General features: G+C 41.8%; 1 protein-coding gene across 3 annotated transcripts in view; it reads left to right on the forward strand.

The window, feature by feature from the left end:
• MTHFD1L (methylenetetrahydrofolate dehydrogenase (NADP+ dependent) 1 like) overlaps positions 1–17,539 on the forward strand; it is a 176,889-nt gene that overhangs the window by 56,849 nt on the left and 102,501 nt on the right. For all 3 annotated transcript variants that reach the window (XM_057739867.1, XM_057739869.1, XM_057739868.1), the window contains 4 exons: positions 4,000–4,076; positions 8,392–8,532; positions 11,362–11,430; positions 16,378–16,489. In XM_057739867.1, the coding sequence (XP_057595850.1) occupies positions 4,000–4,076; positions 8,392–8,532; positions 11,362–11,430; positions 16,378–16,489 (399 nt within the window). The remainder of the gene's footprint in view (positions 1–3,999; positions 4,077–8,391; positions 8,533–11,361; positions 11,431–16,377; positions 16,490–17,539) is intronic.

Raw genomic sequence — 17,539 nt, forward strand, 5'->3', positions numbered from 1 at the left:
CTCAGGCCCACCCCTCCACGAAGCTTTCCTCCTGGGAGTCCATTCAACCTGTTCACTAAGAATTTAGTGACATGGGAAAATAAAGACCAGAGACCCAATCTTGACTCTGCCATTTATGAGCCAGGCAACTTTGGACAAATGACTTACTTTCCTCCTCTTTAAATGGGGTTGTAATAGCAGCCTTTCCCACGGGCGACTCTGCTGCAACATGAGAGTACTTTCCAAACCCTGATGATCATAGATGCCTTTGTGGTAATAGTTGTGTGAGGTAGTTTTCCTGTGTGTCTGTGACTGCCAAACTGCTGAAGGAGAGTAGAATCTTTTTAGAAACTTTTATTAAAAAAAAGATTTTTTTAAATAATAAAAGTAGTAATATTATATACAGATTTTGGAAATATCCGAAAAGAATCAGAAACATCTTACTGTACTAATAAAACTACTATTCATAGTGGGGTTTTTTTGGTATATCACTTGAATTATAATTAGGGGTATAGATTTTATATCCTCCTAGTTTGATTTATATCATACTAAGCATATTCCATTTTTGTTAGCTCTTTGTTGTAATGGTCATTTTTAAATAGTTCCAGAAAAGTCTTTTGTGGATGAACCACAACTTACTTAAGCATGTCTCTATTATTGAACAGACCAACATCATTTCTAATTACCAATATGAATATGTTCAGCATTTTATTGGGAAGTCTACTAACTTTTTTTTTATAACTAGGAAGAGTAATTATTACAATACCTTTATATCTAAAATGCATCAGCTTTTTCAAGGCATTTGTGAGTTTGTTACTCTTAAAACTTTTTTGTGAATGAAAAATTATGCAGATGGAAATCGATATATTTTAAACCTAGTGTGGGGATATGCTGAAAAGGAAATTTTTACACAAGGACATTCTTCTGCTTTTGCATTGTGGCTCCAGCCGAGGCAGCCAGCAGAATAGGGCCACGGCTCACCCAGTGCGTCTTGGAAAAGAGAGGCTACATGATTCCTCGTATGTACCGAGGGCCACCATACAGATTACATTCTCTCCAAGGAGCATGAAAGGACTGAAGTGTGCTGTGGTTGCAAATCACTTTTAATGGGAGTGACAAAAAATAAAGTAAAAGAAAATTACCCCAGGTAAATACTAGAATTATATTATTGTTTATTGCACTAAAGTGATGAAAACATGATTGCTATAGACAAGCCACCTGGCAGAGAGGAATTTGGAATGACAGTTGAGAGCTAGTTTGGCTCTTATTCCTGTGAAATAGGACTCTTCCATCAAATTGGTTGAGGTTGTTTAATAGTAGGGGTTTTTCGGTTTTTGTTTGTTTTGTTTTGTTTTTGTTGTTGTTTTTTCAGGCAATATGGGCTTACAGCTAGAAAGAGTATAACCTTTGTGATGAGATTAGATGCTTTTATAATTTGATAACTAGAGAGGGGACACTCAAGGGCTCCATGGGGCTAAAAACCTCTTCTCAGACCATATGAATGTTGCGTACTTAATGGTCACCTCTTCCCTTTCATCTTGTGTAAGAAATCTGACTGGTGCCTGTTTTATCCTGTGCTTCCTATCAGAAGCTTGAAGGCCTCTTAAGTGCCACAGGGTGGAACTTGGAGCCGATAGACTATTCCAGAAATACATGGTATAAGCAGAAGAAACAGTGGACATCGAGTCTTTTTATTGTTCCTAGAGGGATGTGAATCCTGCCTCTCAGAGCATCAGAACCCCTGGGGCCTCACAGGCCGTTAGAACTGACATCCAGGGAACTGACATCCAGTTACTGGTTCCCAGCAGTGGCCAACCGCCTTGCAGGGAATCAATATAGTTCTTCTGCCAAAACCAAAGTAGTGGACCTACCCCCGATGTCCTACCCCGTACCGCCCAGTCCCTGAGCTGGTGCTGGTTGCCTAATAAGCCACTAGGCACACCCTGGATGTCCCCAAAGACGCAGCAGTGTAGTCATAAAGGGACCATCTAGGGCAAAGAGTGAAAAACCAGATTGCTCCCCTCTTCAAGGTCCCCCGTCCACGCCTACCAGCACTCTACACATCTCCGCTTGGCCAGTGAGTGCCTTCCATCAGAGAGCGACGTCTTGTCTGTCTTTGTATCCCTGTACAGCTGGCCCAGGACCTGCCACAAAATTGGTCCTCAGTAAATAGCCCTGAAATGAATAAGTGTGTTTCTCATTCCATCCTTAGCTCTACCACTTAGAGACCAGGAATGCTGTATCACTAACTTGGCATTACCTTCTGGTATCTGTCTTTCTTGTGTATCAGTTTAATCCTCATATTTCTTGTCTTACGTATCATTGCCATTTCACATGTGTCTTTCCATGGACATCGAAAGCCGGGTGAGACACCCTGCTCTACCAGGGCCGTGCTGATAAACAAGTGCACAGGTGGGCTTCTGATGCCGCTGGTCATAGTTGATCTTCCTAACTTTGGCGGGGGAGGAGGGAGGTATTGTTTATGTTTTCTTTGCTAAATAAAAACCAGCTGAAATTCCAATAAAGAGGTCACATCAAGATTGTGTATACTACACATGAGAAGAGGAAATATTTTTCCTTCATATGATTCTGCACCCTTGGTCTTAGGAATGAGTGCTAGCTACTGGTGATATTGAGAGACATTCCCTTCTCTGTATGTCCTCTGTTTATGCCTTAAAGTCATAGAGAGGTTTCTGTGTGCTTCATGAGGGCTGCTTGGGTGTCTGTATGGGTGTGTGGTGATGTGAGTATATATACATGTGTGTGTGAGAGAGAGGAGAGTATTGTACGTAGAGAAAGAGACTGGCAGCACGCAAGTCAGGGAACATCAGAGGCGGGCAAGGTAGGCACGTTGGCTTGTGCTTCGTGTGTGAAAGAAAACGTTCACGTTTTTCACCCTACAGATGCCTGTAGTCCCCAGATACACAATTCCCGTCACCATTTTTGTCAGCACCATATTAAATATTCAGTAAATTGGATCTAAGTTGTCAGTGTGGACGGCTTGTTATTTGATGCCATGTAAATTATTGGTGGAGCCTGTGTCCTTCTGGCTTTGATTCTTGGCATTGTAAGTTTGGTTTTCACACACAAAATGTAAATCAGTGCGATGCAGACAGGCCAGTGAAAAGAGAAAAGAGAATGGACACCTACTCTAATTACCATGAACTTCTTCCCCCGCCCATACTACTTATTTATTTGGGGGGGGGATATGGTAAACTATACATAGCATATCATTTTAATCATTCATAAGTGTGCAGTTCGTGACATTAAACACATTCACAAGTCTTGGGATGGTTACACCATCACCATTAACTATACCTCAAACCTTTCATCATCCTCAACAAAAACTCTATACCCACTAGGCAGTAACCACCATTCTACTCTCTGTCTCTATAAATTTGCCTGTACCTCATACAGGTAGAATCATACTGTATCTGGTTTATTTCATTATGCATAATGTTTTCAAAGTCCATCCATGTTGTAGCATATATCAAAAGTTCACTGATTTTATGGCTGTATAACAATCCATTGTATGTCTGTACCACGTTTTGTTTATCCATTCATCTGTCAGAGGACACGTCGTAGTTTCCACCTCATGGCTTTTGTGAATAAAGTTGCTGTCATCACAGGTGTGCAATACCTGCTTTCAGTTCTATTGGATATTTACCTGGAAGTGGTGGGTCACATGTTCGTTTAATGTTTAACCTTTAGAGAGACTTCACTGGCTTCTTCTTGTGCCTCAGGTTTCAATGTGAAGAGGACACTGCTTCAGAAATCCTTTTCCCTACTACCTGGTCAAAATATCCCCTCCTTTATTTCCTTAAGGCACCCCCCACTTGCTGGGTGATCGTTAGTTCATTTGACCCCTTTCTGTGTCCTCCCACGGGATCATCAGCTCATAGAACCCGGACCTTGTCTCCTGCTCTCCGCTGCCTCCCCAACACCCAAAGCAATGCCAGGCACACAATGGGCAGCCAGTCCCTGCTTGTTGATCGAGTCCTCTGTTCTCTTCTCTTTCAGTTGTGGATACAAATGACCGATTTCTACGAAAAATAACCGTCGGGCAGGGAAACACAGAAAAGGGCTATTCCCGGCAGGTAGGCGGCGTTTTCTCCAGGAGGGGCTCTGCTCTTGCATTTATACTGGCCGAGACCTGGCTCTCTGCCTTCCTTCTCTCATTCTTCCACCTGCAGTGGCCAGTGGGCCCCCACATGGTAAGGTGTTGTTTCCGCTCCCTCAGAAGGCAGAAAGTCTCCAATATTATTTTGCCATCCTTTTTCTGTGTGATTTTAGCTGTGTTTCTGGTAAGAGCCATCCAGGGTGTCCCTTGCATATACATGCTAACAAATTTTATTGCCAACCCACCCAGTTAGTACTATATCTGCATAACAACTGAAAAATGAAAATCTCAGACACATTACTCACGTTCCATATACCAGCGAACAAACACCGAGTTATTGGGCTTAATAGCCTGAGAAGTTGTTAAGGATAATGTCTTATTACCCAAATCCAGAAAATGTGGAGGATAAATTATCATGTTCACCTTCATTTTAATAGGCCTCTGATGTGGGGCAATGGCACTTAGGGAACATAAATTTATTCTCTGCTTTTTCAGCCAGGCGCAGCAGACCTCTAAATTACTATTTTTTTGTAGTAAACTGTATACCTTAAGACAGCTCTAGGTTTATGGCTTTTGCAGGGTTAAGTTTTTATTAATCTAAAAAGAATTACTTTTACTATAGTATTCAGACCTCATACCAAACAGACTTTGGATCTTTTGAAACATTTGAACTAAAAAGTGAATGTGAACAAGGTCCAACTCTGTAGCACAAGGAACTATATTGATTCACTATCCCGTGACAAACCATAATGGAAAAGAATATAAAAAAGAATGTATATATATATATATATATGTGTGTGTGTGTAACTGAATCACTTTGCTGTACAGCAGAAATTAACACATTGTAAATCAACTATACTTCAATTTTTAAAAAATTAAATTTTAAAAAGTGAATATGAGGATTGAATCGAGAAGATAAGCTAAGCCCCTACAGCATCCCTCCTCCAAATCCTGGAACTTGCATGCACAGACAGATTTCAAATAGTCAGTATCCCTGCTCGAAAACCAGAGTCATGGATACACACTTTGGGGAAGCTTCTGAAAGATGGGAAGATGGAATTGGATTGGTGGAGAAACACACAAACCAAAATATGGTGGGAGTGTTGGAGGGGGTCGCTACAGTCAAAGGCATTAGATACCGTACTTCTCCCATACAGGAGAGGGATGGGGACAGCTCCCAAGAAGCTGGGGCACAGGCACCTTCCTGGGACACCTGCACTGAGACACAGCCAGTGGATGCGTTGGTCTCAGCCTTGGGGCCCGGCCGTGGCGGGTGGCTCCCATCACAGTCAGTTCTGTGCTTCCTGGCTGGCAGTAAAAAGCGTATTGTTCAAGGAGAAACAGTATATTGTGATACTTAGGAAAGGACAACCTTTTGCACAGAGGGTAACCTAAGGACTAATCCTGTGAGTGACTGCAGGATGGGAAGCCAAGGAGCAGGGTGTCCTCCTCTCCTGAATGTCTGGAGACAGAAATGAGGTCCCTAGACAAGAAAAGGGAGCATCAAAGCTGGAAATGAACACCAGACACCACAAAGAGAAGCTTAGATGCCCTAGATGAGATGGCAGATAAGAAGGGGGTGGGTTTGAAGAGATTACCATCAGTATTCTCAGAGGATTAAGAGAACTATCCTACAGGGATTGAGAATTAGCTGTTGTGGAAAAAATGGGTTAAAATCTTGGAAATAAAATTATGGTGTCAAAATAAAAATCCAGTTAGCGGATTGAAAAAGAGAATAAGGTTAACTGAATTAGAGTGAAAAGTTCAATCCAAGAGAGAGTCTCTCAGAACATACTACCAAAAGGAAAGCCATAGGAAATATAAAGGAAAAAATCTAAAGGCATACGACATACACCAAGAAGTTCTATTAGGCATCTCATAGTAGTTAGCAGTGAAAGTAGTAGAGAATGGAGGGAAGAATGTATTCGAGGAAACAATGAAAAGGGAAATTATTGACTTTAAGGAAAATTTAGAATTTTCATATTAAAAGACTCTAACAAGTGCTGAGCAGCATAAATGAAGTAGACTCACACCTAGACACATCATGTTGAAATTTCACAACACTAAGGGTAAAAAAAACAAAATTCCGAAGAGCTGCCAGAGAGGAAAAAAGTCTTGATTACTCACAAAGGAGTACGATTCAGATTGTCTTCAGACTCCTCATTGACAGCACTCAATGCAAGGGAACACTGGGAAAACTGATTTGGAGTTTGGAAGGAAATGGATTTTCAACCTAGAATCCTTAAGCAGAAAGGAAAAAAAAAAGGAACAAAAAATACAAAATAAGCTGGCTGGAATTAGTCGAAGATAGTAGTTGCTATAGATATGAACTGGCATTGACTTTAAATACAGAAACTAACGAATAGATAATTTTGACATAATAAAAAATTAAAATCTTCCATATGGAAAAATGATTTACAAAATCAGTAAAAGACCAGTAACAATCTGGGAGAGATTATTTGCAATAGAAATATAACAACGGATTAAGGCGCCAGACAGAAAAAGAATTTCCTAAAGTTAATAAATACTGCACTCAGCAAGGCCTTCACTGGTCGCCTTCTTTAAAACTGCCCCTAGGGTGTTTGCAGTGTTGGGCTAAAATAAATAACCTGTAACACACATGTAATGAACATAATAAGGTAACATATACACACATTTTTGTGTAATCTTCCCTGATGATATCCTTGGGACAAATTCCCAGATCCATAATTGCAGAGTCAGAGGATACAGATTTCAAATGTTCGTGTAAATTTCCCCATCCCACTCCAGGAGAGCCATGTGGATTCACATCCCTGTCAACGTGGCTTATATGACTTTTGTCTAAATTGGCGATAAGCAATAAAAATAATCTCATCTACACCTTTATGTGACTTTGAAATATTTTATTTGCAAAACAGAAATGAGCAGCCCTCTAATGGCTACACCATTCAGGCATAAAATGAGTAACTGTATTTATATTGATCCTTATTTCATTTTTGATATTGCTCAAGATTCAAAATTTTGAAATCATAACCATTACAAATGAAGACCTTATATGGGTGTTATATATTCCACCTATTACTTACACAGTTAACATTTTAAGGCTACTTCTAGCCTGAGGTTTTGTGCAGAAAGTTTCCTTATTTTTAGTTATTTTCACATGCACTGTTTTTAATGAAACGGTGGTATAGAAAATCCTAAATTTCATACAATGAAAAACCACTTACATTTGGAATGGGTTATAATGAGGATGTAATAATTGAGTATACCTGCATTTGACTTTCAGTTAATACGTTTTCACTAAATCAGTGACTACTGAAATCTCAACCAGGAAATAGGCAGAAAGCTCCTTCTTTGCTTCATTTCCTTTCTTGCCGGTGCCGGAAATGGACAATAAAATGTCTCTTGAGGTGATCCCGCCAGGGCACAGCCACTTTCTATGTAGGACTGAACTTGTCTGGCTCACATGCCCCTTGGGAAGGAGTGTAATGAAGTGGTTTTGTCCAGTGGCTGAATTAGGAGGAGGAGGACGTGCGTGTTCCTTGTGTCTCTTCTGGTTCCTGTTGGATTGTGTCCAGCTTGGAATCAGAGCCAGGAGAGGGAATAGGAAGATGGGAGCATTTCTCAGGAAGGAGCCGCTCTCCAGCATTCGTGGCTGGACAGTTCATGATCTGGTGTGGCCAAGCTGCCGCAGACAGCTCAGAATTGATCCCGTGTCACCTTATGACTGGGGGTGGGGGGAGGTAACACAAGTCGAGGGTCTCCTCGCCGCCGTGCTGAGCTCTAAGTCTCAGAACCATCTTCTTTCACGATCTGCTCCTCATCTCTTTGCTGGGCAGACACAGGCATCCCCCTTGACACATGTAAGTAACAGTGAGGGTAGTCGGCAGACTCTTCCTTTATTCTGCCGATACGCATTGAATGCCTACGCTCATGCCTCCAAGCTGGGGACTCAGGAGCAGACCCTCCCCAAACGGTCCCTGCCTTCATAGCACCTACAGTCCAGTGGTGGAGACCAGATCATCACATGAATAATTACAAGTCTGAAACAAGCTACAAAAGCAAATCTGATAGTGCTATGAGCTGCTGTGATGGGGGGCCTAGCCAAGCCCGGTCACGCTCAGCAGAGCAAATGGAGAAAGGTGGCCCCCCTAGGGAGCAGCGAGCCCAGGCCCGTGCACGTGCATTCGAGAATGGCCCATCGAGGATTAAACTCCGAGCCTCCAAGAACTGAATTGCAGTACAGCCCCCCGTGGAAATGGCCGTCCAGGTGGAGCTGCAGCTGACCAGTACCTTGGCTTTTGCTGTTTCAGACGCAGTTTGACATCGCCGTGGCCAGTGAGATCATGGCAGTGCTGGCTCTGACCGACAGCCTCACGGACATGAAGGAGCGGCTGGGCAGAATGGTGGTGGCCAGTGACAAAAACGGGCAGCCCGTGACGGCAGATGATTTGGTATGTCCATCTCAGAAACTCGAGAGAGCTCGCTTTCCCTGATCTTTTGTAATCAGGAGAATGAAGGTTTTCTTCATCTTGTGTCATTGGGTAATAATGGGAATTCAGGGAATTTCGGCACACGTTTTCCTGCTCACAACCCGGTTTGTCTTACAACTTCATCATGTTCTCACAGGCATTCATAACGTGCTTCTACCTGACTGCGAGCAAAGCACATGAAATCTATAAAACACATGAAATCTATTTTGTGTGCTTTTCATGGTTCTTTTCAATCCTGATCTCTGTTCTGCCTGGGGTGGGGTGTTCCTCCAGCAGCCTCTGGCTTTTTTAAAAAAGTGTGATCTATGCCTGCTTCAAACTGAGGGCAAATCACCTTTCCAAGAATAAGAAGCGACTCCACCGTGATGAAAGGGAAGATTAAGTTGAAAATGGCACATTTTTGGCTCCCGCCTGCTCCCTGGGCACCCTGGCTTGTTTAGGTTTGTGCCTTCGACTTGGGTTTCACATTATAAAAACAGAGGCCCCCGGAATCATTCTTACTCATGTAGCTTCTTCTGCGTGAGCTGATGCCTCTTACAAAGCTTTCTGGCACACCAGCACCTTTCTCAGTGCTTATTGTAACTTGGCATGCTAGTCTTTTTTCCTCTTCTTTTTAATACCCACCTTTACCATTAACCCTCATCAGTGGTGTAGCTTGTATGTATTTATAAGCACATAGTAGTACTTAGTAGGACACACATAGCCATTACTCTAAATTTAAGCTCACTTTCCCACATACTGAGTGACATACCATAGTGGAGTCTGTTTTGTTTTTCTTTTTTTTTAAAAATGTCATTTATTATTTATTTATTTGGCTGCGTTGGGTGTTGCTGTACACGGGCTTTCTCTAGTGGCAAGCAGGGGCTACTCTTCGTTGCGGTGCTTGGGCTTCTCTTTGCGGTGGCTTCTCCTGTTGCAGAGCACGTACTCTAGGTGGGCAAGCTTCAGTAGTTGCAGCACACAGCCTCAGTAGTTGCGACACAAGGGCCCCAGAGCACGTGGGCTTCTGTAGTTGTGGTGCACAGGCTTAGTTGCTCCCCAGCATGTGGGATCTTCCCGGACCAGGGCTAGAACCCATGTCCCCTGCATTGACAGGCAGGTTCTTAACCACTGCGCCACCAGGGAATTCCCCATAATGGAGTCTTAAATGCACACTGATGATTGAAAAACTGTTGTGAAAAGGAGAAAGGCAAATTAATATTTTATAATTCCAAGGGTTTGGCATGTAATTTTAAACCTTTGCCCAAATGTCTTGATTACCTTTTGGCTTCTTTTGAAAAGATGAATCTGACTGACTCAATAAGTCTTGTCAAGTAGATTAAATAGATATATTTATATCAGCAGCCCGTGGAATGCTTAGTATAAAGCTTAAAGAGAAAACCCAAATCCAGGTTGCTGTAAAAGTGCTGCTTTTTAAAAATTATCAACATCTCAACATTTCTCCCTAAACTAGCATATTACAGTTTCTGTATAAATATTTCTCCATATCCTCTTAATCTTAGATATCAATAAATACGTGTCAGGAGTAGTTTGAAACTTAATCCACAAATGTTTCCCTTGACTTAATCTTTTGGTTTGTGATAAAACTCTTGGATCTGAACCAAAAAAACCCAAGGTTAACTCTTTTTAGTTATCTTTTGCGTTTCTTGTTTACAAAAGGTACCTAATTTCTTCATATGTTTATAATATGTAGGTTACAGTTCTTGCAATGTTTATTTTGTACAATAAAGTAGAAAGTAAATTTGATTTTTAAAGAAATCTTCAATGATTAAATATTATAAAAATACAAAAATAGAAATTGATCATATAAGAGAAACATTTAACATTGTTGGTGCTAGAAGTAGAAGAAAGTAATAATCAAATGCGCTTTAGAGAAATGGAAATTCTCTGGATTCTGCCGCCCGATCTGTTGCACGCCACCTTTATTTTTTCAGGGCCACATTCACATGCATTTGCTTGTATTGTGGCCTTCCCATAAGTGACTAGTTTGTTGAAAGATACTTGCCCAGTGTCTAGAAAAGGTGGAGGGGAGTTTTGTTTTGTTTTTTTAAAAAGCTTCCCTTCGTGGCCTCCTTTGACACACTGTCCTCAGTAGCTCTCAAACTTCATCCCTGCTGTAGCTCTTCCTCCTCCTCTTCTTTTCCAGGAATGGGATAGGGAACTTAGAGAGAGCCCGAGTCAAGCTTCATAGGGTTGGAAGGAACCCGCCACAGTCTACATACAAGTGGCATCCGCTTCACTCTAGGCAGACATTGCATCAGAAATGGAAAACAAGAAGCCTTTCTAACGCAACAGTGTTCTGAGTGCCTTCTGTATCTGCGGGATGAGAGGTCGGGAGAGGGAGGGAAACCAGAATGGGTGCCTTTAGACACGCCCCTTTCCCTTCATCCCGTCTGTGTAACCAGCCTTGTTTTTGTTCTTCATCTGATTTCTTGGGGGCAATAGTGTAATCTCTGGTAATGAAAGTAATGTGCATAATTGCGAATTGAAAGATATGGCAAACCTCTTATTTTCATCAAGGAAGGTTTTTTTTTGTTTTTTGGTTTGCTTGTTTTTTTTAATGCAATGACTACTACTTCCCCATGACATCTTAGAAGGGTTGCATGCATTCAGGTGGAGGAGAGATGGACAAAGGCAAGAGCACTGTGTCACCTGCAGCTCAGAGGTGATGGCAGCCCAAGGAGATGCCCACCTAGGAGGCAGGCTGGTGAGAAACGGCTGAGACAGTCACCCTGCGAATGATCTTTTGTAAATAATCTAAGTGCTTTTTTCTTTCTCCCTTTCCTTTAGGGGGTGACAGGTGCTTTGACTGTCCTGATGAAAGACGCGATAAAACCAAATCTGATGCAGACCCTGGAAGTAAGTGATTTTCTTTTCATAGACATTGTCGACAGTGTAGCATTAGTTAGATTGCTTGTGCATTCCCACACGTGAGTCTTTCCAGCCAACGTGAGCCCGTGATGAGCGTCAGAATAACTGCTTGGTCATCCCCCCAAAAAGTTAAAAGTTCTCTGATATGACTCATATCTTGGCTAGTGAAGTGCTAATTGATCAGAGAAGCTTAGAAACTCAGTGTCTGTCTAGTATCTCAGTAACTTGTGTAGCCACATTTATCGCGTTTACATGATGTTTTCTATGTTGCATTTTTTGACTTAGCTTCTCATAATCCTTAAGTTTGGGGAGTTTTGGGTTGTTTTTGTTTTTTCTTTAAGCAAAACAGAGTATTCAATAAAATTTTAAAACACACACAGTAAATGCTGAGAATTGTTTTCCAGGAAAGTGTGCTGTGCTCCCTTTTTTAAAAAAGTGTGTTTTTTTGTTTATGACATGCTCAGTCAGGGCTGACACAGCTGACACGTCTTCCTTCTGGAGCACTTGTTCTCTTGCTCTGGACAGCTCGCTTTCCTGGACCTTCTCAGTGGCCCGGCCTCTCCTCTGCTTTCTTCTCACTTCTCCAGCTACGCTTTCCTCCAGTATCAGCCATGTGATGACCCTTAAACTCTGGTTCTGAATCTCCTGACCTCAGGATTTCAGACTTGTAGGTGTGATTACCAAGAGCTGCTTGGGTGGGTAAAAGGCATTTCAAAGTTATATGTAAAAAAAAGGATCTTTGATTCCTACCCACCTCCTACCTCCTCCCAACTTATTCCATCCCCCAAACCTAGTCAGTGGTTCGAGCCCAAAACCCAGGAATCATCCTGCCAGCCCCTCCCTGTCTCACCCCTGCAGAGATTTCCTCCATGTGCTGAGTCTCTGACCTGCCCCTTCTCTCTCGCCTCTGCCACCAGTGTGCCCACCTGCACCACCACAGACAGCCTCCCACATTGGGCTTGCTTTTTTCACTTTCTTCCAAATTTCTTTCTCCACTCAGAGCCAGAGATCTCTACCTGAATCAGGTTCTGTCGCCCTCCTGCTTAGAGTTGTTGGGCAGTCCTCCCTCTGCCCTGGAAATCCCACGGCATCCGGCCCGTTCCCCGCTTCATCCCTCACTCTCAGGTCTCTGCTTTATGCGGACACCAGTGCCCAGAATGCCCCTCCTGCTCCTCACCTGTCTGGTCCCTTCCCATCCCTCAGATCTCATGACCTTTAAATAGCAGCCTCCCCAGGTCTCTCGTTCCAACGAAGCCCCAGGTACTCTGTCCTGTCACCTTTTTGTCATTCTCGGCGAGGCACAAAATGTTATCTGAGAGTCCCTATTTCTTTGTTTACTGTATTTCTCCTCCCATCAGGATGAGAGCAAGACTTTTTACATCTTGTTCACCACCACATTGCCAGCTTCTAGAAAGTTCCTCACACATACAAAATGCTCAGTAAACACTTGTTGAATACTTAAGTAGATACTTATTATTTTTATTCTATTGCTCCTAAAAATATATACATGTTAAATAATGAATGAGAAGAAATATACAAAGAGACATGAGTTTCCTTCCTCATAACACTTCCCCCTCAAAAATAAACACATTTTTAGGGATGGTCAGCTTAACTGTTTTAAATAATTATCTTTCTTAAATTAAAAATTACTCCCACCTTTAAAACATTTCCCACTCTAAAAGGCTAGTTTCCTGTTAGTGATTAAATTGCTGGGTTAGACTGTCCCTAAACAGTTCTTATTGTACTCACATTTTGGTTTATTTTTTTCGCTTAAGACACGAGTCGTTTTGATGCATTGGGCATTGTTTGAAAAATGAACACAACATGCACGTATGAACTCTGCTACCTGGGTCCTCAATATTCATTCCAGATTTACCTGGCTAATCGGTGACACTAGGAACCTAAGTCAGCAAATGATCTAAACTTCACTGGTTAATGCACAGACTCTGCTTTAGTGCTCATGTCTGAACACTTGATTGCTTGTCCCAGAGGAGGTTATCAAGGGTTCCATTGCTGCAGGTTGCCAGGAGACCAGTAGTTCTCAACCCTGGCTGCACATTAGAATCTCCTGGAAAGATTGCTGATGCTAAGCAGTACCCCAGGCCAAGTGAACTATAGAATGTTTGGCAGGTAAGGCTTGGATACCCTGGGTGATTTTCGCATATATAAAAGCTTGAGAACTTCCCTGTGGAAGAGAGAGAATAAGAGGTCTTAACGTTTTGCCTTGGGTTAGCCATATGCAGTGGTTGAGGGAAACACCCGCTTGCTGCAGTCTTCTGTCCAATATGGGAGCTACTGGCCACTTGTGGTTATTTCAGTCTAAATTAGTTTAAATTACATTCAGAATTCAGTTCTGCAGTCAGACTAGTTACATTTCTATTCATGTATTTCCTTCTTCCTTTATTTTTACCAGCCACATTTTAAGTGCTCCGTAGCCACACGTGGATGGTGGCTACTGTATTTGGGTAGTACGGATATAGAATATTTCGAGCACTGCAGAAAGTTCTTGTAGATAATGCTCTTTTAGATCTTTGGTAAGCAAGGAGCAGTTGAAGTGTTAATCTTAGGAAATGTTTGAAAAGTCCATTATGGAGAATATTCATAGCTTTGTCATAGAAACCAAGATAGGTCCTGTTATTACTTTCCTAAGTGTTCTACATATAAAATAAAATGTTGAACTCAGGATAGATATTTTTATGTATTTGGGTTAGTGATAGAATTTCTTAGACAAAGTATTAACTCAGTGTACTTCATCACATAAGTATAAATATCAGTTGAGTGTGTGAGCATTTGTGTCTGTGTTTGAATGTCCAACAATGATGTTCTAAGAAGTTTTCTATTTAAACCACATACTGGGAGTTCAAAAACCAGGGCTGTAATACTGCTTTAGTGATTAATCCACTGTGTAGCCTTTAATTTAATGTTTTAAAATAAATAAATTTGTTTGTTTGTTTGTTTGTTTGTTTATTGGCTGTGTTGAGTCTTCGTTGCTGCACACGGGCTTTCTGCAGTTGTGGAGAGGGGGCATTGTGGTGTGCGGGCTTCTCATTGCAGTGGCTTCTCTTGTTGTGGTGCACAGGCTTCATTAGTTGAGACACACAGGCTCAGTAGTTGTGGCTCGCAGGCTCTAGAGAGCAGGCTCAATAGTTGTGGCACACGGGCTTAGTTGCTCCGTGGCATGTGGGATCTTCCCAGCTTAGGGATCAAACCTGTGTCCCCTCCATTGGCAGGTGGATTCTTAACCACTGCGCCACCTAGGAAGTCCCCTTTAATTTTAAATTAAAATTAAATGCTACCACTCTAGAGTGGTTATCCTAGGAGTGGCAATGAGTTTATGCTGATCCAGCCACACCCTGTCACCTGGAGATCGGTGCTTGGTGCTTCTCAGACAAATGGCCAGGGTGCGGGTTGCAAGACATAAAGGAGTGAAGCCAGCCACCCACCCAGGGATGGAGCCTGTCACCTTGTCTCTTTAAACTTTTCTCACTGGCTCCGCTAGCTTACCACAGGCAGCCGCATCCTAGAACTGGCAAGGCTAGGAGGTGATGGAGACATTAAGGAGATCTTTTAAACAGTGTTTTCTTCAGAGCACTTAAAAGGTTTATCTGCACAGAAGTAAGAAACTATAGATGGGTAGACAGTTGGCTATCTAGACAGTAAACATACATGTATGCCTTTCCATAAACACATATTCCAGCATTATTTCCATAGATATTTGTATGACCTTATTCGGACCCCATGACTGTCCCTTCTGAGGACTTTGGGGGGGAAAAGTAAATAGAAAACTCAGAGTGGCTCTGATAAATTCTTTTTCACTCTTCGTGATAATTTTTCTTTCTCTGCCTTTCTTCCTGCTTTTGTTCAGGTCTCTCAGCTTTGAAACATGTTCACTCACAGCCCATCCTGGTTCATGGGAATTTTCCATGGCTCCCAGGCCCCATTCCCTGCATCACTCCCTGCCTTCCCCCATGTCAGTGAAAGGGCAGCCTGTATTTTCACAGGTGGAGCCAAGGCTTCATACACACAGACCTCAGTGGCCCTGGCTGGCTGTGAATAAAACCTGAATGTGGGTGATTTTTTTAGGTAGGGGTACAGTCTCTTCTCTTTGACAAAAGAGAAATATAGAAATGAAAGTTAAGAATGATTATATGACAGATTTTGTTTAAATAATTAAAATCTAAGTTTTTGAGAATTCCTTTATTTTTTCTCTTGCCTTTTTAGTAACTAACTTTTTGCTATGAGTGAAATTTTTCTCTTGTTTTAATAGTTACCAGGTAACTTAAAAAATTAACAGGTACGATAAACTGTGAGAAAGACAAAATTTTTAAAAGTCAGAATAGGATTATTATTGTAAATATAAAAATGGCCTATAATAACATGTACTTGCCCTGCCATGATTCCCACAATTCATTTATCGTGTTGATTTTATGATTAGATTTTTCTTGAATTGGTTAATTTCTAAATGGGGGAAAAAAATTTAAAGAAGCCTCTTAGACCATCAAGGTTTAAATCCATTCTTTTTAAGAATATAATGCAGAATAATATGAAATAAGGTTTATTTTGTGGTCACTGAGGCAGCTAAAAACAGTGGCTTATCAAAGTTATAGTAGAAAATAACTGATTCTCATAGCTTTTTTTTGGGAAGGCGTCTTCGTTGCTGTGTGTGGGCTTTCTGTAGTTGCAGCAAGCAGGGGCTGCTCTTCATTGTGGTGCACAGGCTTCTCATTGCGGTGGCTTCTCTTGTTGTGGAGCACGGGCTCTACAGCGCAGGCTCAGTAGTTGTAGTGCCCGGACTTAGTTGCCCTGCCGCTTGTGGGATCTTCCCAGACCAGGGCTCAAACCTCTGTCCCTTGCATTGGCAAGTGGATTCTTAACCACTGTGCCACCACGGAAGCCTCTCATAGCTTTTTAAAATTTGCTCTTCCGCTTCCACAGGGCACGCCTGTATTTGTGCACGCCGGCCCCTTTGCCAACATCGCCCACGGCAACTCTTCAGTGTTGGCTGATAAAATTGCCCTGAAACTGGTTGGTGAAGAGGGATTTGTAGGTAAGTCACTTCTTTTAAACTTAGTTGTTGCAGAATATTGAAGAAATCTAAAAGATGTTGGCTGAAACAGCGAGATCCATTCTGACTTGAAATATATTCTCATAAGCCCACCTTTCAAAGATGGCCTCAGTACTGGAAAAGCCCTAAGGCCTGGGCTGTACTAGTGATGTGACGTTGTGGTTGAACCATAGATTCTGATGTCAAGTGCATGTGGTTTAGAATATAAGCTCTGACACTTATACTGACTATGCGACTTTGGGTACAGTGTAATGACCTCTGATCCTCAGCTTTCTCATCTGTAAAATGGTGATAACGATACTGTATCAAACTTTATAGGGTTATTGTGAAAACTAAATTAGATTATTTATTCATTCAACAAATATTCATTGACAACCTAACACATACAAGGCATGCAACTCAGAGCTGTGGCTATATGGTGAGCAGACCTAGTCCTGCCCTCCTGGAGTGTTCTGTGTGTGTAATTTAATAGGAGAAAGTACTCATTAAATGTTAGCCATTGCTAGCAGTAATAGTACTACTTAGTTGAAATTAAATCAGTCCAATCTTCGTCAAATAGGAGTGTGCTTTTCTGGCCTAATGGAGACAAAATTCCCAACCATTAGACTAGGACATTTTTATTGGTAGGACTTCAGATGTTTTGCTGCTTTCCAGACATAAAGAAGGGGACATTGCCATGGAGTTTGCTCAGTCCAGCCCCAACCTCCCCACAATACTAAGGTTGTAAGAAAACAAAAGACAGAGAAGGATTCATGGAATAGCATCTTTATTGACATCTGAGGCATTACACTGGCAGATTTTCACATGCCAACAAGTAGTTTCCATTCACCACATGAGTGCCTGTAATCATCAAGTCTAGCAGTTGGTTCTTTCACACTGATCATTAGCCTTGTATCAGTCTCACAAGTGAGTTATTTTACATGAAAAGATTCTACTGGATGAAAGATCTTAGCTCTGCACTTTTACACTTAGCCATTAAAAAGTTCACTCAGGGTCACTGAGTCTGCTTTAAGAATTCCTTGTAGACATGCA

This window comes from Hippopotamus amphibius, chromosome 6 (genome assembly GCF_030028045.1).
Source record: "Hippopotamus amphibius kiboko isolate mHipAmp2 chromosome 6, mHipAmp2.hap2, whole genome shotgun sequence".
NCBI lineage: Eukaryota > Metazoa > Chordata > Mammalia > Artiodactyla > Hippopotamidae > Hippopotamus > Hippopotamus amphibius.